Source organism: Giraffa tippelskirchi, chromosome X (genome assembly GCF_054371585.1).
Source record: "Giraffa tippelskirchi isolate mGirTip1 chromosome X, T2T-mGirTip1v1.2.pri, whole genome shotgun sequence".
Classification (NCBI taxonomy): domain Eukaryota; kingdom Metazoa; phylum Chordata; class Mammalia; order Artiodactyla; family Giraffidae; genus Giraffa; species Giraffa tippelskirchi.
This window is the reverse complement of record NC_137289.1, coordinates 100,707,182-100,734,164: the sequence shown is the minus strand read 5'-3', so window position 1 is coordinate 100,734,164 and position 26,983 is coordinate 100,707,182. Positions and strand designations below refer to the sequence as shown.

Genomic DNA, 26,983 nt, shown 5'->3' with positions numbered 1-26,983 from the left:
ACAGTATGTGAACCATGAACTTCCAGATGCTCAAGCTGGATTTAGAAAAGGTGGAGGAACCAGAGATCAAACTGCCAACATCCAGTGGATAATCGAAAGAGCAAGAGAGTTCCAGAAAAACATCTATTTCTGCTTTATTGACTATGCCAAAGCCTTTGACTGTGTGGATAACAACAAACTGTGGAATATTCTGAAAGAGATGGGAATACCAAACTACCTTACCTGCCTCCTGAGAAATCTGAATGCAGATCAGGAAGCAACAGTTAGAACTGGACATGGAACAACAGACTGGTTCCAAATAGGGAAAGGAGTACGTCAAGGCTGTATATTGTCACCCTGCTTATTTAACTTATATGCAGAATGCACCATGAGAAACACTGGGCTGGATGAAGCACAAGCAGTAATCAAGATTGCCGGGAGAAATATCAATAACCTCAGGTATGCAGATGACATCCCCCTTATGGCAGAAAGCAAAGAAGAACTAAAGAGCCTCTTGAAAGTGAATGAGGAGAGTGAAAAAGTTGGCTTAAAACTCAACATTCAGAAAAGTAAGACCATGGCATCCAGTCCCATCACTTCATGGCAAATGGATGCGGAACAGTGAGAACAGTGGCTGGCTTTATTTTTCTGGGCTCCAAAATCACGGCAGATGATGACTGCAGCCATGAAATTAAAAAAGACGCTTACTCCTTGGAAGAAAAGTTATGACCAAACTTGACAGCTTATTAAAAAGCAGAGATATCACTTTGCTAACAAAGGCCCATCTCATCAAGGCTATGGTTTTTCCAGAGTCATGTATGGATGTGAGAGTTGGACGATAAAGAAAGCTGAGTGCTGAAGAATTGATGCATTGGAACTGTGGTGTTGGAGAAGACTCTCGAGTCCCTTGGACTGTAAGGAGATCCAATGAGTCAATCCTAAAGGAAATCAGTCCTGAATAGTCATTGGAAGGACTGACGCTGATGCTGAAACTCCAATGCTTTGGCCACCTGATGTGAAGAACTGACTCATTTGAAAAGACCCTGATGCTGGGAAAGATTGAAGGCAGGAGAAGGGGACGACAGAGGATGAGATGGTTAGATGGTATCACTGACTCAATGGACATGAGTTTGAGTAGACTCTGGGAGTTGGTGATGGATAGGGAAGCCTGGCGTGCAGCAGTCCACGGAGTCACAAAGAGCTGGACACAGCTGAGCAACTGAACCTCAGCCTCTTGCCTCTCTCCACTCCCCCACTGCTGCTCTAACCGTGGAGAAGTCTAGGGCGCAGGACCCCCTCCCCGACCCCAGAGCCGACGGAGGAGAAAGGACAGGCGGGAACACTCGGTGCCCCGGCCCTGCCGACCTGCTGGAAGGCGGCCGGGACTCCGCGCGCCCCCTGGCCCCGCTCGTCCACCGCCCCGGCCCCGCATGACCCGCTCTCCGCACCGCCCGCACTAACCAGCCTCACCGCAGACACCTCCTGCCCGGAAACAGCTCGTCTCGGGCCTCAGGACTCAATCCTGCTCGGCTCGCAGCGCCGGCCTCTGAATTCGGTCTCCTTGGCGCGGACGGAGAGCGTGCAACCGGCCTGTTACCCTAGGTTCCCACAAACCTCTCCTCAAGGTTGATTAACTTGCTAGAATGGCTTATAGAACTCAGGAAAACAGTTTTCTTGCTAGATTATTGGTTTATTATAAAAGGATGCAACTCAAGAACAGCCAGATTGCAAGGAATAGAAGGGGCAAGGAACTTCATGGCCTCTCAGGAGTGCCACTATCCCAGAACCTCCATGCCTTGATCAACCTAGAAGCTCTCAGACTCCCTGTAATTCACAGATTTTTATGGAAACTTCATTGTGTAGGCATGATTGAGTAAATCATTAGCTATTGGTAATTAATTCAACCTCCAGCCTCTTTTCCCTCCTTAGAGGTACCCATCCTTAGGGGCTATCCAGAAGTCAGTTTGTGATTTAAAGGGGCTTGTTTTGAATAATGAGACACTCCTTTATCACTCTGGAGATATTTCAGGAACTGGAGCTATTTGAGGACAAAAGACCAAATATTGTAACAAAAGATTCTCCCATCACTCTTATCATTTAGAAAATTACAAGGGTTTTAGGAGCAGTGTGCCAGGAATAGGGACAAAGATCAAATAACATCTTTTTTTTTATTATTATAAATATATCACAACAGTAAAAATGCACACAAAACAGTCTATTTCTCATGCTCTAATCTCATTTCTCATAGGCAACCACTGGTATATAACTTGCCTGTCATTTTTCTGTGCATTTACAAATATATAGTTTTCAAGTTTATGAACGTAGGATCATAATATACATGTTATTCTGCATTTTTTGGCTTAACATTGTCTCCTCTTCAGGTTTGCACAAATAATCTTTATTCCATGCATTGGGATAGCATATAGCCATTTAAAGTTTATTTGTGTGTGTGTGCACAGTTGCATCTAACTCTTTGCAACCCCATGAACTGTAGCCTGCCAGGCTCCTCTGTCCATGAAGTTTTCCAGGCAAGAATACTGGAGTGGGTTGCTATCTCCTTCTCAAGGGCATCTTCCCTACCCAGGGATTGACCCCTCGTATCCTGCATTGGCAGGTGGATTCTTTACCACTGCACTACCTGGAAAGCCCCAAAGTTTATTTAATCCCTCCTTAATGAGAATTTCAGTTTTATCCCATATTTTGCTTATATAAAAAATGTTGAAGTGAACACCCTTTTATGTTTGTGTACTTATATTAGAAGGATAGATACCTAAAAGTGGAATTGCTGTATTAGAGGTTTGTACATTTAAAATTGTGATCCAATGTAAATATACCATTTTACACACCAAACAGAAATATATGAAAGTGCCTGTTTTCCCACTCCTTCACAACATTAGACTGGGTGTTATTGATTGTTTTGATTTTATTCCAATCAGATGAATAAAAATTATTTTTAAAATTTGTGTTCTAATTAATACTAAGGTTGTGCATCATCTCATATTTATTGGCTACTTGTATTTCCTCTCCTTTAGAGTTACCTTTTCTTATTCTTTGCCCCCTTTTCTATAAAGTCATTGATTTTTGGCAGATATTTATATGTTCTGAATATTAACCGTTTACTATGTTGCAAATTTTTTTCCTGTTTACACTTGCAACATATAATAATGTTAATATTATCAGCACTATGGAACTTTAATTTTTTAATTAGTTTATTTATCTTTATTAGTTTATTTAACTTTACAATATTGTATTTGTTTTGCCATACATTGACATGAATCCACCATTAATTTTTTTAATTATCTTTTACTATATTGAGGTTTTATAAATTTGTTCTTGTCAATTTTCTGAGCTTTTTCTTTATGTCTGATTAGTTTAATGTTGCACTTTAGGAAGGCACTGATCATCTTAATTTTGTGAAAATATTCTGTATTTCCACATTCTTAATCTAAATTTCTTGTTAAACTTTACTTGTACTGGTAGAGTTCCTTGGTTCATCTGCATGGCACCTGTGCCATTAAAAGTGCTTTCTGCATGATTTTCCTTCAGGCATATTCAGGAGGTGGTAAATCTTCAAACCCAGCAGAATAAGGAGCTACAGGAGCTCTATGAACGCCTTCGAGCAATTAAAGATAGCAAAGTCCAATCATCAGAAACTCCTGTCTCACCTGCATCACCACGTAGACCAAGATCTTTAAAAAGCAAACTTCGAAGCCGCCCCCAGTCATTGACACGTGTGGACAGTGGCACAGTTGCTACAGGTAAATCAGTCTTATAAGTGATTTTAAAAACCTGGTCAAAGATCAGCAAAATTAGAAAAAGAATACTAATAAACTTATTTTTTATTAAGCTAAGATTATTTAAAGAAGTACACATTTTTCTGATATTCTTTTCTTTTTGGTGCTGAATGTTCTTTTATGAAATAATGATAAGAATAGGTGATAGATTTTGGAGAGCAGACGAGTGTTGTTTTCATTTGGAAAACAAATATCGGGAAGCCCAATTTCAATCCCCAAAACAGTTTTTGAAATGTTGGTAGTCAATGGGAACCGCTAGTCTAGCATTTGGAGTTTGTTGAGGAGTTTGTTGCTAAGAAAGATAATCTTGAAAGTAAAGTCATGTTCTATCTAATGTAAGAGATCTTTATTTATTATGAGATTAGAAAAAATGTATGTCTTTGAATTTGTAAAAAGAGAGGATCAGTCTCTACTTAACTAATAAACAAGTTAATCACATCAGACTTCCTTGGTTCCATGTGCATAGTCAAGGTGAGGGTTGAGGGTGAACTATAAGCGTATGTGTGAGATCTCAACAGAATTTGTGGTAGGCAGAATAATGATTCCCCCCCTCAAAGATGTCCATGTACAAATTCTTGCAGACTATGATTATGTTCAGTTGTATGGCAAAGGGTAATTGAGGTTGTAGATGGAATTAAAGATGGTAATCAACATTTTAAAATAGATATCCTGGGTTATCTGAGTGGGCCCAGTGTAATCACAAGGTTCCTCTGAATTAGAACAGGCAGAAGAAAGGGTCAGAGAAAAGATGTGAAAAAGGAAGCAGTGTCAGAGAGAATGCAGCATTACTGGCTTTGAAGGTGGTGGAAAAGGGTCACAAACCAAGGGATGCAAGCAGCCCTTAGAAGCTAGAAAAGGCTGGGGAACTTTGAAAAAACAAGGTTTATTATTCACAGGTTATGGGGGGTACACATTCTGTGGGGCCGCATAATGAGAGGTTTGGTCAGGATATGGGAAACAGGAGCACACACTAGAGAGCAAGAGCAAACACTAGCAGACCTGGGGTTCTTCATTTATTTGGGTTAAGGGTAGAGTACCTAGGATTTTGCAAGTTTACTCCTTATAGGTGAATTTAAAAAGAGAGCGGGAATTAAAGCACAGGGAGGGAAAAGCAGGATCACTCAAATGATCAGTAATCTAGGTCAGCCAGGACTTTCTAAAAGGGCAGCTTCATGAGTGGGATGGCCTGGCTCTTTATCTAGTTGTATAGCTGGCAGTGTGTTTATTTGAGATAGATTTCTTTGACATGTATTTAGTCGTTAGGTCATGTCCCACTCTTTTGAGACCCTGTCCACTGTAGCCTGCCAGGCTCCTCTGTCCATGGGATTTCCCAGGCAAGAATACTGCAGTGGGTTGCCATTTCCTTCTCAAGGGAATCTTCCCAATCCAGGGAATCGAGTCTGCATCTTTTATGTCTTCTGCACTGGCAGGCAGATGCTTTACCACCAAGCCACTTTGAAATACATACCTCAGCAATCAAAAGCTTAATGCCAGGCACTTACGTTACAATAAAAAAAAAAAAAAAAACAATTGTCAGGGACTTGCACTACACTGCATCTTTCTAATCAACCATGGGATCTCATGGTTAAAAAAAAAATCATGCCTTTTGAGATTGCCTTTTTTTGACTCAGAACATTGTCTTTGCTATTCTTTAAGTTATTTTGTGTTTTAATAGCTTGTTCCTTTTTTGTTCTGAGAAATATTCCATGGCATGACATGTTATGATGCACCACAGCTTGTTTATCTATTTACCTGTTGAAAGATATTAGGATTGTTTCAATGTTGGGTTTTACAAATAAAGCTGCTGTAAATATTCATGTGCAGCTTTCTAGTTCACGTGGATAAAATACTCAGAAGTAAAATTGCTCAGTCATATATATGTACATTTTAAATTTTTAAGAAACTTCAAAACTGCTTTCCTAAGCAGCTGCGTCATTTTCCATTCCCATCAGTAATGTATGAAACTTCTGTTTTCTCTGGATGCTCTCAGCATATCATATTACTGGTATTCTTAATTTTAACAAATCTAATAGGTGTGTGATAGTATTACATGGTGGTTTTAATTTTCATATCCCTGATGATTTGTGATATTAGACATTTTTTCCCTTATGTTTATTTGCTATATCCATATATCCTCTTTGGTTTAGTGCCTATTTCAGACTTTTGCCATTTTTTGTATCCTGTTTTTTTAGAAGGATTTATAAAGAATTAGTGTTAATTTTTCCTTAATTGTGTGGTAGAATTACACAATAAAGCCATGTGGACCTTGATTTTGTATGTTAGAAATATCAATTCAGTCTCCTTCCTCGTTACAGGTCTATTAAGATTTTTCTCTTTCCATGAGTCAACGTTTGTGATTTTATAGAAATCTGGCCCATTCATCCAAATTACCAAATTTGTTGTCATACGATTTTTCATAGAATTCTCTTAAAATCCTTTTTATTTCTGTAAGATTTGTAGTGATGTCCCCTCTTTTATTTTTTATTTTAGTACTTTGAATCTTTTCTCTTTTGTTTTCCCTTGGTCAGTCTAGTAAAAGGTTTGTCAATTTTGTTGATATTTAAAAAAAATACAAACAACTTTTAGTCTCACTGACTTTCTTTATTGTTTTTCTTTTCTTTATTTCCGTTCTGATCTTTATTATTTCCTTCTTTCTACAGGCTCTAGTTTACTCTTCTTTTAAAAGTTTTTTCTAGAATAAACTCAGTGAGATCCATGCTAGATAACACTGACTTTATCAGTTGAATTATGATATGTGTAGGTATGAATCTCATTGATGTTTTTTTCTGCCCCTTTCTGGTCACCTTTTGGAACTTCCATTATGCATATTTTGGAATGCTTGATGGTATTCCACAGGTCTTCAAGGTTTTCTTCATTTTGTTTCACTCTTTCTTTCTGTTTCTCAGAGTGGATTTCTCTCTTATGTGATCTTCTTGTTGGCTGATTCTTTCTTTTGCTCACTCAAATCTGTTATTGAGCCTCTCAAGTGAATGTATTTCAGTTTTTATACTTTTCAACTCCAGAATTTCTATTTTTAAAAAAAAAAACTAATTGTCTCTTTATTTATCTTCTCTATTTGGTGTGAGACACTGTTATCATACTTTAATTTTTTAGGCAGAGTTTCCTTAAATCTGAATACATCTACAATAGCTGATTTTAAAGGCTTTGTCTACTACATCCAAAATGTAGGCCTCTTTTAGGATTTTTTTTCACTCCTTTTTTTCCTTCTCAGTGTATGTGATATACATTCCTATTTCTTTGCATTTCTGTTAATTTTGTGATGAAAACTGGATGTTGTAGATTGTAATAGCTCCTGTACCAGATTCTTCCACCCTCTTCCTCACCAGGGTTTGTTGTTGTTGCTGTATTCTGTTTGTTATTCTGGTTATATTTTCCTGTTGCTGTGTATTTGTTTAGTGTTTTTCCTGCCCTGATTCTGTATTCCTTGAGTTATTTGCTAGCTAGAAAATTTCTAAAAAATTTTTAAAGCCTGGTATACTGGGGTTTGCACCTGGGCCAGTACATTTAGTGGTTAGCAAGTAAGGAAGTGAAGTGAAAGGAAGTGAAAGTGTTAGTCACTCAGTCATGCCTGACTCTTTGACCCTGTGGACTGTAGCCCACCAGCCTCCTCTACCCATGGGATTCTCCAGGCAAGAATACTGGAGTGGGTAGCCATTCCCTTCTCCAGGGGACCTTCCCCAACCAGGAATTAAACTCAGGTCTCCTGCATTCCAGGCAAAGATTTTATTAAATGCCTTGTCTGGTGGTTGTTGCCAAGGAAATTTCTGTGAGAAGGCATACCTTCAGGCTTTAGTTTGCAAGGCATATTTGCAGTTTACTTCCTGCTTGCCCAGGAACTCAAGTTCAGTCAGAATTAAAGTGACTTGTCCCTTTTCCTTTTTCAGGTCTTTCCTGTCCTGGCAGATGTTTACATTCCTGGGGATATGACAGAGGTTTTCAAAGTTTCCTATGGTCATCTAGTTGTCCTGAAAAGTGAAAGTCTCTCAGTAGTGTACAACTCTTTGGAACCCTATGGACTATACAGTCCATGGAATTCTCTAGGCCAGAATACTGGAGTGGGTAGCCTTTCCGTTCTCCAGGGGATCTTCCCAATCCAGGGATCGAACCCAGGTCTCCTGTATTGCAGGTGGATTCTTTACCAGCTAAACCACAAGGGAAGCCCAAAATTACTGGAGTGGGTAGTCTATCCCTTCTCCAGGGGATCTTCTCAACCCGGGAATCAAACCAGAGTCTCCTGCATTGCAGGCAGATTCTTTACCAACTGAGCTATCTAACATTCTTTTTAAGTTGTAGATCAGGCTCTTATTTGCCCCAACTGAAATTATAGTCTTAAGCATCTGAATTGTTGCCAAGCACTTTCCTATTGTTTCGGCAATGCCCTGGAGGTAGCTCCCTACCTCTCCCCACCCCCCCATACCTATGCCTGGCAGGGCTGAACTGAACTCTGAGTGATATCAAAATATCCACCTCACTAAGAATAGAGATTTCCCCAGGTTGTTGGACAAAATATTGACTTTGCTCTAGGGATGGTGCTTTTGTTGTTATTGTTGTTCAGTCACTAAGTCTTGTCAGGCTCTTTGTGACCCCATGGACTGCAGCATCCCAGGTTCCTCTGTACTCCACTATCTCCCGGAGTTTGCTCAAACTCATGTCCATTGAATCAGTGATGCTACCTAACATCTCATCCTCTGTCGCCCCCTTCTCCATTTGCCTTCTGTCTTTCCCAGCATCAGGGTCTTTTCCAGTGAGTCAGCTCTTTGCATCAGGTGGCCAAAGTATTGGAGCTTCAGCATCAGTCCTTCCAATGAATATTCAGGGTTGATTTCTTCTAGGACTGACTGGTTTGATCCTCTTGCAGTCCAAGGGACTCTCGAGTCTTCTCGAGCACTACAGTTGCTTAGAAGAGAGCTCAAAAGAGTTCCTTCTCCATTGTCGCAGTGCTGGGTTTTGGCTACCGCAACACTGAGCTGAGGAGAAAGCAGGGATGGGAACTGCCGCAGTTAAAAATGTTACAGACCTCAGTAGTTTGTCCTGGGTAAATGATTTTTATTTTGTTCTTTGTCTTTGGATAATTCTCAGAGTTCTGAAATGGTTGGTTTTAGTTGTTTTGCCCATATTTTCATTGTCTTCAGAGTAAGTTCACCTAGGTCCTTATGCTACAGTTTTAGAAGGCCTTCTCCTCGCTCTTCTTCTATTTTCTGGAAAAGTTTGTGTTGAATTATCATTTCTTCTTTAAATGTCTTGAAAAATTTTCAGGTGAAGCCATGTGGGCCCAGAAGACTTATGTTTTGGAGGTTTATAACTGCAAATTCAAATTCTTGAATAGTAGTTATAGGATTATGCAGTAGTGATAAATTTCCTATTGGGTGAGTTTTGATAGTTTGTGGTTTTTGAGAACTTGATCCATTTCATCTATGTTGCTGAATATTTTTGTTTAGAGTTGTTCATTATTATCTTTGTAATGTCTTGGATATCTATAGTAGTATCACTCCTTTCATTCCTGATATTTGTAATTTGTGTCTTCTTTTTTTTTTTCCTTTGTTAGTCTTGATAGAGGTTTATCAATTTTGTTCATCTTTTCAAAGATCCAGCTTTGCTTTTATTGATTTTCTCTGTTGTTTTCCAATTTTAAATTTCACTGATTTCTGCTCTTATCTTTATTATTTCCTTCCCTATACATGCCTTGTTTTTATTTCATTCTATTTCTTGTTTCTTAAAATGGAGGCTTAGATTTTTGGTGTGAGACCTTTCTTTTTATAATACAAGCATTTCATGCTAAAAAATACAAGTATTTGATGCTATAAATTTTCCTTATAAGTACTACTTTGCTGCATCTACTAAATTTTTTTAAAATTAAGCTTTATTTTGGTGGGATATTTTTAGATTTATGGAAAAATTATTAAGCTAGTACAGAAAGTTTCCGTACACCTCACACCCAGTTTCCCCAATTATTGGCATCTTATACATTAGCATGGTACATTTATCACAAATAATGAATCAGTCTTAATGTATGATTGTCAACTAAAGTCCATATTTTACTTCGATTTCCTTAGTTTTTACTTTATATCCTTTTTCTGTCCCAGGATCTCATCTAGGACACCACATATTTAGCAGTCATGTCTCCTAGGCTCCTTTCGGCTTAACAGTTTCTCAAACTTGCCTTGTTTCTAATGACCTGACAATTTTGAGGAGTTCTGCTACTGCTACTGCTAAGTCGCTTCAGTCGTGTCCGACTCTGTGTGACCCCATAGATGGCAGCCCACCAAGCTCCGCCATCCCTGGGATTCTCCAGGCAAGAATACTGGAGTGGGTTGCCATTTCCTTCTCCAGTGCATGAAAGGGAAAAGTGAAAGTGAAGTCGCTCAGTCGTGTCTGACTCTCAGCGACCCCATGGACTGTAGCCTACCAGGCTCCTCCATCCATGGGATTTTCCAGGCAAGAGTACTGGAGTGGGGTGCCATTGCTTTCTCTCTTGAGGAGTACTAGTCAGTTATTTTGAAGAATTTTGTTTTTGAACACTTCTTTACTTACCATTGTTGGGGAGGAAGAAATTTTTCTCTTTCCTTCTAGGTTCTTCTGACTGGTCTAAGAATTAAATTAACATGAAACAAATTAATAGGAGAAAATCAAACAAAAGTTTAATAACATGTATACTTTTATTAGGAGAGAGACCTAATTATAGGAGAACTAAATAACTGACCGAAATGACTGAAGCCCTTACCTTAAATACCATCTTTAGCTAACGACAAAAGAAGATGTTGGGGGAACCTCAAAGGGGAGTAAGGCATTTCCCATGAAGATGGAAAAACAAATGTTTGCTGGGCCATGCAGAGAAAGTGAGACACAGAATGGACTCTGATCTTTAGCCCTGCCTAGAGTTTACCCCATGTGGCACAGTGGTAAAGAATCTGCCTGCCAATGCAGGAGTTGCAAGAGACACAGGTTCAATCCCTGAGTCAAAAAGATCCCCTGGAGTAGGAAAGAGCTACAGTCCATGGGTTTCCCTGGTGGCTCAGATGGTAAAGAATCTGCCTGTAATGCAGGAGAGCAGGATTTGAGCCCTGGGTCAGGAAGATCCTCTCCAGAAGAGAATGGCTACCCACTCCAGTATTCTTGCCTGGAGAATTCCATGGACAGAGGAGCTTGGCAGGCTGCAGTCCATGCAGTGGCAAAGAGTTGGACACAATTGAGCAACACTTTTACAAAGACACCAGAAGACTCTCCAAGCTCATCTTGTATATTTCCTGCTCCTAGAAGCCATTGTTTCCACAAAGAACCATAATTCATTTTATTGGAGAACAGATTAGAAACCAAGATCTGAGTGCATGGTGTACTCCTTGCTTCTGGGATGTCATTGCTTCTAGATTCTTTTAGCTGACAGATAAAAAATATATCTATGCATACTAACTCATATATATCCATGTCTATGAATATTTCTATATGTAACCATCTGTGTCTATAGTAAAGTAAATACACATTGATATTATCTCCAGCTCTAATCCATTACCATATGGATTATATAGCCTTCTTCTCTTGTTTATCTGTAACCTCCCAGTCCAACAGTGAGAGGCTCTCACCATCCCCTTTCCCTTTATTTAATTGTTCAATTCCAGTATAAGTATAGTGGTTTCAGATTTGTTAATTTGTAACCCAGTGGGAAATACCTTTATCAACTAGAATGCAGTGCTTATGTATAGTTTCTTTTGCCTTTAATATTAACAATGCCACTCATTTCCAAAATCATGTAAGTAGGCACTTGTTTCTCTACTCCTTTATGTGAGATTCTATTATACATTTGTAGGAGATCCAACCAGTCCATCCTAAAGGAAATCAGTCCTGAATATTCATTAGAAGGACTGATGCTGAAGCTGAAACTCCAATACTTTGGCCACCTGATGCGAAGAACTGACTCATTTGAAAAGACCCTGATGCTGGGAAAGATTGAAGGTGGGAGGAGAAGGGGACAACAGAGGATGAGATGGTTGGATGGCATCACTGACTCAATGGACATGAGTTTAAGTAAACTCCGGGAGTTGGTGATGGACAGGAAGGCCTGGCATGCTGCAGCCCATGGAGTCACAAAGATTCGGACAGGACTGAGCGACTGAACTGAACTGAACTGAATATGATTAGGTTCTTTTGTTACATTCTGGGATTCCATCCTGGGATTCCCGACTTCCTAAATGATTTTTTAAATTTTTCATACATTTCGTTCCGATATTTTGTTGGCTTTCTCTGCTGTAAAGTTGTATCAGTCAGTTCAGTTGCTCAGTCACGTCCAACTCTTTGCAACCCCATGACTGCAGCACATCAGGCTTCCCTTTCCATCACCAATTCCCAGAGCTTGCTTGAATTCATGTCCATTGAGTCGGTGATGCCATCCAACCATCTCATCCTCTGTTTTCCCCTTCTCCTCCTGATGTCAGTCTTTCCCAGCATCAGGGTCTTTTCCATTGAGTCAGTTCTTTGCATCAGGTGGCCAAAGTACTGAAGCTTCAATTTCAGCATCAGTCCTTCCAACGTATACTTAGGACCAATTTCCTTTGTGATTGACTGGTTGGATCTCCTTGCTGTAAAGTTCTATGTTTTTTGACAAATGCATCCTATCCTGGGATCTTATGACCTCCCAAGTGATTTAAAATTTTTCCACACACTAAGTTTTATTCTTTATTCTCTAGGAGCCTCTATGTTTTGATATGTTATATTTTGGGTTTTTTTTCATTTCCAAATTTTTTCTTACTTCTCTTGAGACTTCCTCTTTCTTCCATGTTTATTTGGTTGTGTTGTTTAATTTCCACATGTTTTGAGATTTTTCTTATTATCTCTGTTACTAATTTGTACTTCAATTTCATTTTGATCAGAGAATGTATTTTCAGTGGTTTTCATTACTTTCAATTTGTTCAGATTTATGACCCAAGATATGGTTTATTTAGGTGAATGTTTCATGTGCACCTGAAAATAATGTAAATCCTGTTGTTGTTTAGTAGAGTTTTCTATAAATGTTAGTTAGATCTAAATGTTTGAATGGCATTGTTCGATTATTCTATATCCTTGCTCATTTACTCTATACTACTTCTATTGTTTTTCAAAATCTTTACTGAAGTATAGTTGCTTTACAATGTTGTATCAGTCTGCTATGGAGCAAAGTGAATCAGCTCTATGTATACACATATCCCCTCTTTTCTGGATTTCCTTCCAATTTAGGTCACCATAGGCCATTGAGTAGAGATACCTATGCTATACAGTAGGTTCTCATTAGCTATTTGTTTTATACATAGAGATGTATATATGCCAGTCCCAATCTCCTCATTAATCCTACCCGCCCTCTCCCCAAACCACTTTACTACTTCTATTGTTAACTGAGAGAAGAGTGTAGAAGACTCCAACTGTAATTGTAGATTTGTCTCTTTCTCCCTTCAGTTCTATCAGTTTTTTTCCTCATGTATTTGAGGCTGTAGTTACAGACACAGCATTGTTATATCTTCTTGGTTAATTCTTTTAGTATTATGTATCCTTCTTTGTTCTTAGTTATTTTTGCTTGCTTTGTCGTCTCCTTTGTCTGACATTAAATACCCATTCCATCTTTGTTTTGGTTAGTGTTTGCATGGTGTATCTTTTTCATCCTTTTAGTTTTAATCTGTCCATATTATTATATTTGAAGTGAGTTTCTTGCAGATAACTTACGGTCACATGAAAAAGAATCCATTCTGGCAGTCTTTGTCTTTCATTTATTTTTAAGCCATTTATAGTGAATGTAATGATCAATATGTTTGGATTTTGGTGTGTCATATTTTAAATCTGTTTTCTGTTCATGTTTTTCATTCCTTCTCCTTTTCTACCTTCATTTGGTTTATTCAAATGTACTTTTAATATTCCATTTCAGTTTATCTATTATGTTTTTTCTTCATTTCTTTTTACATTTTAAGTGGTTGTTCTAGGGATTATAGCTTTGCAGTCTACCGAAAATCAATCTTTTACTACTTAAATGGGAATGTAGAAACCTTATATTCATATAGGTTTCCTTCTTCTTTAGAATTATCTTATGTATTCCATCTACATATACAGAAAGCTGTATCACACACTGCATTATAATTTTCATTTTCACTTGGGTTTCAGGGTATCTGATTTGATCTGGGTTTCAGGGTATCTGAAGGCATACCATTTCTATTGGTATGCCTTCATTTCTGCTCTTTCATGTTTCCTACTCTTATAAGTTCCCTATGAAGATCTTCCTTTAGTGTTCTTCCTGTGTGTGTGTGTGTGTGTGCACGCATGTGCATGCGTGCACACGCATACGTGCTCAGTCACATCCAACTCTGAGACTCCATGGACTGTAGCCTGCCAGGCTTCTCTGTCCATGGAATTTTCCAGGCAAGAATACTGAAGTGGGTTGCCATTTCCTACTTTAGGGAATCTTACCCACCCAGGGATTGAACCTGTGTCTGTTGCATCTTCTACATTGGCAAGCAGATTCTTTATCACTGCCCCACCTGTAAAGCCCTTCCTTTAGTGTTACTCTTTTAGGAAAGATCTACTGGTGACAACTTCTTTTAACTTTTTTTCATCTGAGAACATCTTTTTTCACACTTTGATTCCCAAAGGATATTTTTGCTGTATACAGAATTTGGGGTTGACACATATCCTTTAGCATTTAAAAAATATTATGCCACTTCTTTCTAGCTTCCATGGTTTGTAATGAGAAATCTATAGAAATCTGAATCATTGTTTTCCTGTATAAAATTCCTACATTGTTTTTCTCTGGTTGCCTTCAGAATTTTTCTTCTCTTTAATTTTCAGTAATTTTTCTGAAAATTATTTCTCTTTCAGCAATTATTATGTATGTTTGCATGAGGTTCTTTGTGTTTATTTCTGTTTTGAGTTCACTGAGCTTCTTGAATATGTGGATTTACATCATTTGCCAAATTTAGCAAGTTATCAGCAAATAGTTCTTCAGATACTTTTTTCTTATCATGCTCTTTTTTTTCTCTCCTTCTAAGACTCCAATGACACAAATTTTAGACTTTTTGCTCTTGTGCCATAGGTCTCTTAGTTTCTGTGCATGTTTGATTTTCGGTATTATTTCTCTGTTGTTTACATTGCATTTTTTGTGGAGTGGGTGGAATGAGTGAGTTAGGTGAGGGAAATTAAGAAGTACAAACTTCCAGTTACAAAGTAAATGAGTCATGGGGATGAAATATATAGTATGAAAAATATAGTCAATAAAAATGCAGTATCTTTTTGTGGTGACAAAGATGGTCAAAAGGTACAAATTTCCAGTTATAAGATAAATAAAGTAGTAGGGATGTAGTGTACAACATGATTAACACAATTAGCACTGCTATATGTTATATGAAAGTTGTTAAGAGGGTAAATCTGTGTTCTTACCACAAGAAAAATTTTTTTTTTCTTTTACTTTGTTATCTACATGAGATGGTGGATGTTCACGAAAGTTATTGTGGTAATCATTTCATGACGTATTCTAATTCAAATCATTATGCTGTACACCTTAAACTTATACAGTGCTGTCTCAATAAAACTGGGAAAAATTGAATTTTCTTTTGTCATCTCCCTTCTGTTATGGAGTTCATCCAAGGAGGAGGTTTTTTCGTGGGTGTTTTATGTTGTTACTGTTTTTGTATATTTTTTGGTTCTAAAATTTCATGTATATTCTATTTCTTTATTAAGATTTTCAGTTTTGTCATTGGGTTCAGTATTTTTTGTGATTACCTATTTAAGTATTTTTATAATAGCTGCTTTAGAGTATTTGTCAGACAATACCAACATCTGTATTGTCCTTGAATTAGTATCTGTTGACTATCTTTTCCCACATGAGTTGAAATTGTCCTAGTTCTGTATATGCAAAGATATACTGAATTTTATCTTCAACATTTTGAATATTCTAGGACTCTGGTGTCTTTTAAAAATCCTTTGTAGAATTTTTGTTACTTTTTTATTTGTTAAATTTTTGTTATAAGAGGTAATTGAACCAGTTATTTTTACCTAATGTGTTCCAACCTATCTTCCACACTGTGTTCTAATGTCAGTTCAGTTGCATTGCCTCTGTGGTGCCCTTTGGACGTGTCCCACATGTGGGTCTCATAGTGGGTCTCAGCCTTCAGAAGTTGTCTGTTAGGTCAGTTTTCATATCTTTGGTTTGCTGAATAGGATTGGATTCATGTGTGCACATCTCAGTAGTAAACCCAGAAGTTAAAAAATAATTTTCCTCAGTTCCTCCCTCCCTGAGGTACCTCTACTACTTTCTGATTCGCAATGACTCTTTTGTTCCTCAGCCTAAAATCTGGGATTTTAGCTACCCTCCTCTCTTCTGCACCCCTACCACTGTGCATATGTTCAGGGCCAAGCTTTGGGACATTAGAGGGAGTAGAAAAGCAACAGTGATTGTCTTCACTCTCATGGAACCTTAAGTCCACAGATCAGAAGGGAGAGTTTTGGCTTCCCTCAGAGTTTGGTTTCCATGAGTTTCCAGGGACTCTGCCACCACAGGATTGCTTGGGGGTAGGGGATAGAGTACAGAGAAAAGAAGAAAAAAATGACAGATTTATATACGTTATGAGAATGTTGGAAGTTCCCTTTCCCGTGTCTCATGCCAAAAGTAGAGAATTTCCTCTGGAGATTTATCTTTGCATACCCCAGAGCCCACTTCTAGGTTCAGTTCAGTTCAGTTCAGTTCAGTCGCTCAGTCGTGTCCGACTCTTTGCGACCCCATGAATTGCAGCACGCCAGGCCTCCCTGTCCATCACCAACTCCCAGAGTTTACCCAAACCCATGTCCATCGGGTCAGTGATGCCATCCAACCACCTCATCCTCTGTCTTCCACTTCTCCTCCTGCTCCCAATTCTTCCCAGCATTAGGGGCTTTTCCAATGAATCAACTCGTCGCATGAGGTGGCCAAAGTATTAGAGTTTCAGCTTCAACATCAGTCCTTCCAATGAACACCCAGGACTGATCTCCTTTAGGATGGATTGATTGGATCTCCTTGCAGTCCAAGGGACTCTCAAGAGTCTTCTCCAACACCACAGTTCAAAAGCATCAATTCTGCGGCACTCAGCATTCTTCACCGTCCAACTCTCACAACCCTACATGACCACTGGAAGGACCATAGCCTTGACTAGACAGAGTTTTGCTGGCAAAGTAACATCTCTGCTTTTAAATATGCTATCTAGGTTGGCCATAACCTTCCTTCCAAGGAGAAAGCGTCTTTTAATTTCATGGCTGCAATCACCATCAGCAGTGATTTTGGAGCCCCCAAAAATAAAGTCTGACAATGTTTCCACTGTTTCTCCATCTATTTGCCATGAAGTGATGGGACCAGATGCCATGATCTTAGTTTTCTGAACGTTGAGCTTTAAGCCAACTTCTTCACTCTCCTCTTTCACTTTCATCAAGATGCTCTTTAGTTCTTCTTCACTTGCTGCCATAAGGGTGGTGTCATCTGCATATCTGAGGTTATTGATATTTCTCCCAGCAATCTTGATTCCAGCTTGTGTTTCTTCCAGCCCAGCGTTTCTCATGATGTTCTCTGCATATAAGTTAAATAAGCAGGGTGACAGTATACAGCCTTGATGGACTCCTTTTCCTATTTGGAACCAGTCTGTTGTTCCATGTCCAGTTCTAACTGTTGCTTCCTGACCTGCATACAGGTTTCTCAAGAGACAGGTCAGATGGTCTGGTATTCCCATCTCTTTCAGAATTTTCTACAGTTTATTGTGATCCACACAGTCAAAGGCTTTGGCATAGTCAATAAAGCAGAAATAGATGTTTTTCTGGAACTCTCTTGCTTTTTCGATGATCCATCGGATAATGGCAATTTGATCTCTGATTCCTCTGCCTTTTCTACAACCAGCTTGAACATCTGGAAGTTCATGGTTCACGTATTGCTGAAGCCTGGCTTGGAGAATTTTGAGCATTACTTTACTAGCATGTGAGATGAGTGCAATTGTGTGGTAGTTTGAGCATTCTTTGGCATTGCCTTTCTTTGGGATTGGGATGAAAACTGACCTTTTCCAGTCCTGTGGCCACTGCTGAGTTTTCCAGATTTGCTGGCATATCAAGTGCAGCACTTTCACAGCATCATCGTTCAGGATTTGAAAGAGCTCAACTGGAATTCCATCACCTCCACTAGCTTTGTTCGTAGTGATACTTTCTAAGGCCCACTTGACTTCACATTCCAGGATGTCTGGCTCTAGGTGAGTGATCACACCATCGTGATTATCTGGGTCGTGCAGATCTTTTTTGCACAGTTCTTCTGTGTATTCTTGCCACCTCTTCTTAATATCGTCTGCTTCTGTTAGGTCCATACCATCCCATCTTTGCATGAAATGGTATCTCTAATTTTCTTGAAGAGATCTCTAGTCTTTCCCATTCTATTGTTTTCCTCTATTTCTTTGCATTGATTGCTGAGGAAGGCTTTCTTATCTCTCCTTGCTATTCTTTGGAACTCTGCATTCAGATGGGAATATCTTTCCCTTTCTCCTTTTCTTTTCGCTTCTCTTCTCTTCCCAGCTATCTGTAAGGCCGTCTCAGACAGCCATTTTGCTTTTTTGCATTTTTTGCTTTTCTTTTCCATGGGGATGATCTTGATCCCTGTCTCCTGTACAGTGTCACGAACCTCTGTCCCTAGTTCATCAGACACTCTATCAGATCTAGTCCCTTAAATCTATTTGTCACTTCTACTGTATACTCATAAGGGATTTGATTTAGGTCATACCTCAATGGACTAGTGGTTTTCCCTACTTTCTTCAATTTACGTCCGAATTTGGCTTTAAGGAGTTCATGATCTGAGCCACAGTCTGCTCCCGGTCTTGTTTTTGCTGACTGTATAGAGCTTCTCCATCTTTGGCTGCAAAGAATATAATCAATCTGATTTCGGTGTTGACCATCTGGTGATGTCCACATGTAGAGTCTTCTCTTGTGTTGTTGGAAGAGGGTGTTTGCTATGACCAGTGCGTTCTCTTGGCTAAACTCTACTGGCCTTTGCCCTGCTTCATTCTTTACTCCAAGGCCAAATTTGCCTGTTATGTCAGGTGTTTCTAGGTTAACCATAGAATATCAGATAGGAAAAATTGGTAAACTCACTGCCATTTTAATGGTACTTTGAATTTTGGCCTTATTCCCTAGTCACCTGCTACTATTAACTCTTCAGAATCCTCAGATTGCTGCTCCATGCATTCTGTCCAGCTTTGATTGAGAGATTATATATGTTATATCTGTCTGACCTGCGATGTGTAGCTGCTGATATCTCTGCTTGGTTTTCCCTTGGCAGTTTTTATTTTTAAGCAGACGTTTATATCTGCGTTACTTAGTGTTCAGGAGGAGATTAATGAGAGGTTGCATTTAAACACCTCAAGCCCAAAGAGACTCCACTTTCTTCTGATGGATCTGTGTGTAGACTCGGAAACTCATTTAAACTTGAGGACATTTTCTAGTTTGATCTACGTTTTATTTTCCTCTAAGATTTCTCATGCCTCCTCTTTGCATGTTCAGGCTCTGTCAACCAGTGATGTGTGTATGGTTTGTGCTGTCAAGTATATGCTGTACATGAGACAATATCCCAGTCAACCTGAGATATGCGGGGAATTATCAAGCCTACCATGGTTATCTCACTTCCCAGATCTCCCTGTTAACCTCAGGTTAATGGAGATACTGCTTCTGAAGCTCCAAATCACGTGAGTTACCTATAGCAGCAGTAGCAAAGGTTATTTTTTCTCAGCCTGTTCTCCTGTGTTTGAGTTCAGTTCAGTCGCTCAGTCATGTCCAATGCTTTGAAACCCCATGGACTGCAGCACACCAGCCTCCCCGTCCATCACCAGCTCCCAGAGTTTACCCAAACTCATGTCCACTGAGTCGGTGATGCCATCCAACCATCTCATCCTCTGTCGTCCCCTTCTCCTCCTTCCCTCAATCTTTCCCAGCATCAGGGTCTTTTCAAATGAGTCACCTCTTTGCATCAGGTGGCCAAAGTATTGGAGTTTCAGCTTCAACATCAATCCTTCCAATGAATATTCAGGACTGATTTCCTTCAGGATAGACTGGTTGGATCTCCTTGCAGTCCAAGGGACCCTCAAGTGTCTTCTCCAACACCAGAGTTCAATGGCATCAATTCTTCAGCGCTCAGCTTTCTTTACAGTCCAACTCTCACATCCATACATGACCACTGGAAAAACCATAGCCTTGATCAGACGGACCTTTGTTGGCAAAGTAATGATTCTGCTTTTTAATGTGCTGTATAGGTTGGTCATATCTTTCCTTCCAAGGAGTATGTGTCTTCTAATTTCATGGCTGCAGTCACCATCTGCAGTGATTTTGGAGCCCCAAAAAATAAAGTCAGCCACTGTTTCCACTGTTTCCCCATCTATTTGCCTTGAAGTGATGAGACCAGATGCCATGATCTTAGTTTTCTGAATGTTGAGCTTTAAGCCAGCTTTTTCACTCTCCTCTTTCACTTTCATCAAGAGGCTCTTTAGTTATTCTTCGCTTTCTGCCATAAGGGTGGTGTTATCTGCATATCTGAGGTTACTGATATTTCTCCTGGCAATCTTGATTCTAGCTTGTGCTTCATCTAGCTCAGCGTTTCTCATGATGTACTCTGAATATAAGTTAAATGAGCAAGGTGCCAATATAAAGCCTTGATATACTCCTTTTCCTATTGGGAACCAGTCTGTTGTTCCATGTCCAGTTCTAACTGTTACTTCCTGACCTGCATACAGGTTTCTCAAGAGGCAGGTCAGGTGGTCTGGGATTCCCATCTCTTTCAGAATTTTCCACACTTTATTGTGATCCACACAGTCAAAGGCTTTGGCATAGGCAATAAAGCAGAAATAGATGTTTTTCTGGAACTCTCTTACTTTTTCAATGATCTAGCGGATGTTGGCAATTTGCTCTCTGGTTCCACTACCTTTTCTAAAACCAGCTTGAACATCAGGAAGTTCACGGTTCACCTATTGCTGAAGCCTGGCTTGGAGAATTTTGAGCATTACTTTGCTAGCGTGTGAGATGAGTGCAATTGTGCGGTAGTTTGAGCATTCTTTGGTATTGGAATGAAAACTGACCTTTTCCATTCCTGTGGCCACTGCTGAGTTTTCCAAATTTGCTGGCATATTGAGTGCAACACTTTCACAGCATCACCTTTTAGGATTTGAAATAGCTCAACTGCAATTCCATCACCTCCACTAGCTTTGTTCGTAGTGATGCTTCCTAAGGCCCACTTGACATCACACTCCAGGAAGTCTGGCTCTAGGTGAGTGATCACACCATTGTGATTACCTGGGTCATGAAGATCTTTTTTTGTACAGCTCTTCTGTGTATTCTTGCCTCCTCTTCTTAATATCTTCTGCTTCTGTTAGGTCCATACCATTTCTGTCCTTTATTGAGCCCGTCTTTGCATGAAATGTTCCCTTGGTATCTCTAATTTTCTTGAAGAGATCTCTACTCTTTCCCATTCTATTGTTTTCCTCTATTTCTTTGCATTGATCGCTGAAGAAGGCTTTCTTATCTCTCCTTGCTATTCTTTGGAACTCTGCATTCAAATGGGTATATCTTTCCTTTTCTCCTTCGCTTTTCGCTTCTCTTCTTTTCACAGCTATTTGTAAGGCCTCCTCAGACAGCCATTTTGCTTTTATGCATTTCTTTTTCTTGGGAATGGTCTTGATTCCTGTCTCCTGTACAATGTCATGAACCTCCGTCCATAATTCATCAGGCACTCTGTCGATCAGATCTAGTCCCTTAAATCTATTTCTCAATTCCACTGTATAATCATAAGGTATTTGATTTAGGTCATACCTGAATGGTCTAGTGGTTTTCTCCACTTTCTTAAACTTCAGTCTGAATTTGGCTATAAGCAGTTCATGATCGGTGCCACAGTCTGCTCCTGGTCTTGTTTTTGCTGACTGTATAGAGCTTCTCCATCTTTGGCTGCAAAGAATATAATCAATCTGATTTCCGTGTCGACCATCTGGTGATGTCCATGTGTAGTCTTCTCTTGTGTTGTTGGAAGAGGGTGTTTGCTATGACCAGTGCGTTCTCTTGGCAGAACTCTTTTAGCCTTTTCCCTGCTTCATTCTGTACTCCAAGACCAAATTTGCCTGTTACTCCAGGTGTTTCTTGACTTCCTACTTTTGCATTCCAGTCCCGTATAATGAAAAGGACATCTTTTTTGGGTGTTAATTCTAAAAGGTCTTGTAGGTCTTAATAGAACCATTCAACTTCAGGTTCTTCAGCGTTACGGTTTGGGGCATAGACTAGGATTACCCTGATACTGAATGGTTTGCCTTGGAAACAAACAGAGATCATTCTGTCATTTTTGAGATTGCATCCAAGTACTGCATTTCGGACTCTTTTGTTGACTATGATGGCTAGTCCACTTCTTCTAAGGGATTCCTGCCCACAGTAGTAGATGTAATGGTCATCTGAGTTAAATTCACCCATTCCAGTCCATTTTAGTTCGCTGATTCCTACAATGTCGATGTTCTTGCCATCTCCCGTTTGACCACTTCCAATTTGCCTTGATTCATGGACCTAACATTCCAGGTTCCTATGCAACATTGTTCTTTACAGCATCGGACCTTGCTTCTATCACCAGTCACATCCACAACTGGGTTTTGTTTTGCTTTGGCTCTATCCCTTCATTCTTTCTGGAGTTTTTTCTCCACTGATCTCCAGTAGCATATTGGGCACCTACCGACCTGGGGAGTTCATCTTTCAGTGTCCTATCTTTTTGCCTTTTCATACTGCTAATGGGGTTCTCAAGGCAAGAACACTGAAGTGGTTTGCCATTCCCTTCTCCAGTGGACCACATTTTGTCAGAATTCTCCATCGTGACCTGTCCGTCTTGGGTGGCCCTACACAGCATGGCTTAGTTTCATTGAGTTAGACAAGGCTGTGGTCTATGTGACTAGATTGGCTAGTTGTCTGTGATTGTGGTTTCAGTCTCTCTGCCCTCTGATGCCCTCTCTCAGTGCCTACTGTCTTACTGTGGTTTCTCTTACCTTGGATGTGGGGTATCTCTTCACGGCTGCTCCAGCAAAATGCAGCCATTCCTCCTTACCTTGGATGTGCAGTATCTCTTCACGGCTGCCGCTCCTGACCTTGGACGTGGGGTATCTCCTCTCGGATGCCGCTGCCACCACTGTGTTTGAATTGCTGGTCAAAAAAAGCTGATGCAGAGGTAAGAGGAGCAGCCCTGGGCAAAAATGCCACAGATCACATAGGTCTTAAAAGTTGAGTGGTGTTCATGAACAACATTTTTGATTTTGTAGCATGCCTTTGGCCAAATTCCAGATTGCTGAAATAGTTGTTTTAGAGAGTTTTGTCCAGTTTTATTACTGCTTTGAGGGAGAGAATTTGATACCCTCACTCTGTCATGCTGGAAGACAGAAATTCTTTTTCATCAGGTAGAAATGAGAGTATCTATTAAACTTTCATTAAAATAATTTATATATTACACTTTTTAGATTAATTCCTAAGCATAGCTAATATGAAAATATTATTTCCCTAAACGGGAGCTAAGTTATTTTCACTTTCTCTTTCTTTTAAGAATTTATTAAAGACAAGTTTACAAATATAGAGTGTTCCACACATAGCTTCTAGTAGTTGTATTACTTCATGGACTATCACAGAACCAAGTGATTTCATATTTCTCGTTCTAATAGCTTTCCTTCAAAGCTTGCTGATGTTTCATATTTTCCCCATTTGGTCATGATTATTGAACACATTTGTTGGCCTTACCCCAGCATTTTATAAGCTGTCGGCAAGGAGTTAATAGGTGTTGCATGGTCAAATAGGAAATGTTGGAGTCAATTATATAAAAATCATTTTTCCTCTGTAGAACCTCTTAGATCCTTTAATGTGCTAATATGTATTGAGCATTTTCAAGAAATGAAATAAATGTACATTTCCTCAAACAATTTTACCAGAGAACCCACTTTTCACAGAATACGTTTTATGAAGCACTGCCTTAACATATATACTAAGATCCATATCCGTCTTTGTCTGCCCAGAGTTATACCTATTTTGAGAAACATGAAATGATGCATATTGCAATGCAATGGTATTTACAATGTAGGTGTGTGGTTAACTTATAATATTGAATGTTAGCACTGTGCTAAACTATGCTGAAAAAAGTTAATACAGTAGGTACAAGACTGCTGTCTTTAGGAAGGCCTGTTTCCAAGGTTGGACTTTGTCTGTTGTGTAGGAATTTGGTTTCCCTTTCTTCCCTGATAAGTATAGTTCAATTTGCCTAGACTGTTGGTACAAATAATGTGATTTATGCTGAATAAATACTCTTTTAAAGTCTCGTGTTTTGGTTCATGCTAGGCAAAAGGTGCTTATTTGACCTGAGTCTCAACAAAAACCTGAGTCTCTGTTGGTCTTCCCTGGCCAAATACTTAACCATATGTTGCTGTATTTTTTGTTGTTGAGAGAAAGAAGCATAGTCAAGAATGCTCCCTCACCTTAGGAAGAGAGCAAAAGGGAGTCTGTGCATGAATTTCTCTAGATTCCTGTGTCTTTTCCCCTTGCTGATCTTATTGTGCATCCTTTTGCTCTAGTAAACTCAGCTATGAATACAACTATATGCTGAGTCCTGTAAGACTTTCTGTTGAATCACTGAATCTGTGAGTGGTCTTGGGAGCCCTGAAACATAATCACATTACCCAATCTCAATCCTGAAAACATCTCTCAACTAGTTAGAAGTAAGTCTGTCCTTACAGACAAGGAGACTAAAGTTAATGGGGTTAAGCAGATCTGACTCCAAAGCCTTGGTTCTTCACTGTTACATTGCATTGCCTCTCAATACCAGAAATTGTGTCTGCACTGGATTGAAAGGAGGCAACAGGAGATCATCTAAAGGCAATAGTGGTCTGAGACTGCTTCATTCAGGAAATAGGATTTGAGTTGGTGTTGAAAGGTAAATGGACTGGATTAAAATTGATGAAGTGGAGTGTGAAGAGTATTTATTGTCCATAGATCGAACTGCATGATATAAAGAAATGCAAATCATAAACTGTTAAGATTTATTTGGGAGAAAGAGAATATAACAGTTGAGTTAAATGGAGGGCTTTATATTAGAAGGTTTTTCCCCACACTTTAAAAAAATTGCTATAGTTTGATGTAAGATAATATATCTAATCTAGCACTTTATTATGTATTTAAGCTTAACAATATAATGTTTAAGGATAATAAATAAGCTAATGTATTTTTGCATGCTCTGCAGAGATAATCATGACTACCAAGGTCTTTGCTACCAAAACAAGTTGAAAACCCACTATTGTTAGTTCTAAGAAACTATTAAAGTTTGGGTTTGAGGGGTTTTCTTTGAGCAGAGGAATGAAATGCTGAAAACAGCATTTAACTGGTACTAATCTGATGGCATTGTGAAGAATGTGTTAGCTAGAGCCAGGGAGTCAATTTAGATCATTGCCATAATAGCAGTCATGTATGAGATAATTAAGAGTTTAGAGAATTATGGAAGTGAAAATAGGTAAGAGATGTTGTATAGGATGAATTGCTATGACGTGGCGATAAACTGGATGTGTATGGGTTTGTGGGGAGATTCAAAGGGTCTTAGTCTGAGTGGAGAAAATGTGGTATCTTTAACAGAAGTACACCATTTAGGCAAACTGTCATGCTAACACCATGATAGGTGTGTATTTAATTGAACAATTTATTGAAATCGAATTGGAGAAACACATTTGGGAGTTGGGTGTGAGGTTGGATTGAAGAATGATCAAGATTTGAGGTAAAGAGATGGAGACATTTGCAGTTGGGTGATTACTGAACTACCTGAATGAAGGAATTAACTTAGGGGAAAAACAAAAAAGAACACCAAGGACTAAACTCTGACTTTACTCATTTCATCAATAAGAAATGAATATTAAAAGAGCACTTTTGAAGTTAACAAGTTATGTTACTATCATAAAACACATTTGAAGTGTATTTCTTCTTTTTTTTTGAAAGGTTATTTTGTTTTTTTCTTTTTTAAAAAAAATTAGTTTATTTTCTATTTTTAACTTCACAATGTTGTATTTGTTTTGCCATACATTGACATGTGCATTGGTCGGGCAGTTTCTGGTTTGTGAACTTTAATATGATATGAATAACTTTTAAATGAAATCAATCAATAAATGTTCCTTCCATGTGTAAAACATAGTTAGGCACTGAACAACATTCAGTAAGGTACACAGAAGTAGAAATACAGTGTTGTACATATGAAACATAATGTTATAGATCAGTGTTTCCTCAATAAAAATAAATAAATAAATACATCCTCCACTTGTTGGCAATTGTACCATTAGTGTAGCAGCCATCACTGGCCACCAGTTGAGTGCTCAAGATCACCTGTTCCACCAGATTTGTACACAAGAAAAATCCTGACACTGGGTTTTCCATTAGTACAGAAATGTTCATAAATGAATGACATTCAAGCTTAGCTCTATGTAACCCATTTGTTTAATAGAAACTAAAGGGGAATGAGCACAGAAATACTCCTCCAGATTAGCTGTGTGGGCAGAAATACTGGCACTTGATAATATGTATAGAAGAGTATGATATACGTATAGAATATATATGTATAGACTATTATTATATGAATAGAATGATAATATGTATATGTTTCTGGCTATTGTCTCCTTTTTATTCCTACCTGCTGACATTTTTCCAGGGTAAGAACACAATCTATAAAAGGCTTCAGCTCCAAAGTCTTCCCCAACATTGCTATTTGTTTGCTCACTGGAGTTGGCAGAGAATCAGATAAATGTGCAGAGGGAAAACAGGAAAAAATGATACTTTTATTATAGGCTGATTTGTATGTCCTTGGGTTTTAAGACTTAGAAAAGTAGGAATTCCAACAAGATTGGTACATTGTTTTAGTACATCATGGTTGCCCAAAACTAGTAAAAATTAATTTTGTGAAACTGTTTTGTATATGAGAATATGTTCTACTTATTTCATTAAATGCTTCTTAAGCAATTTTCACTAATATGTTTCCATTTAATTTTTTATTAACAAAAGTCCATACTTTATTTTTATTTCCTTAGTTTTTTTTTTTTATTTTAGTTGGGGGCTAACTACTTTACAATATTGTAATAGTTTCTGCCATACATTGACATGAATCAGCCATGGGTTTACATGTGTTCCCCTTCCTGGACCCCCCACCCACCTCCCTCCCCATC

The 26,983-nt window shown here is 38.8% G+C and overlaps 1 protein-coding gene across 5 annotated transcripts in view; it reads left to right on the top strand.

The window, feature by feature from the left end:
* The window catches only part of WNK3 (WNK lysine deficient protein kinase 3), a 174,471-nt gene that overhangs the window by 135,575 nt on the left and 11,913 nt on the right, over nucleotides 1-26,983 (top strand). For all 5 annotated transcript variants that reach the window (XM_081565484.1, XM_081565479.1, XM_081565483.1 and 2 more), the window contains exon 21: nucleotides 3,526-3,737. In XM_081565484.1, coding sequence (XP_081421610.1) covers nucleotides 3,526-3,737 — 212 coding nt within the window. The remainder of the gene's footprint in view (nucleotides 1-3,525; nucleotides 3,738-26,983) is intronic.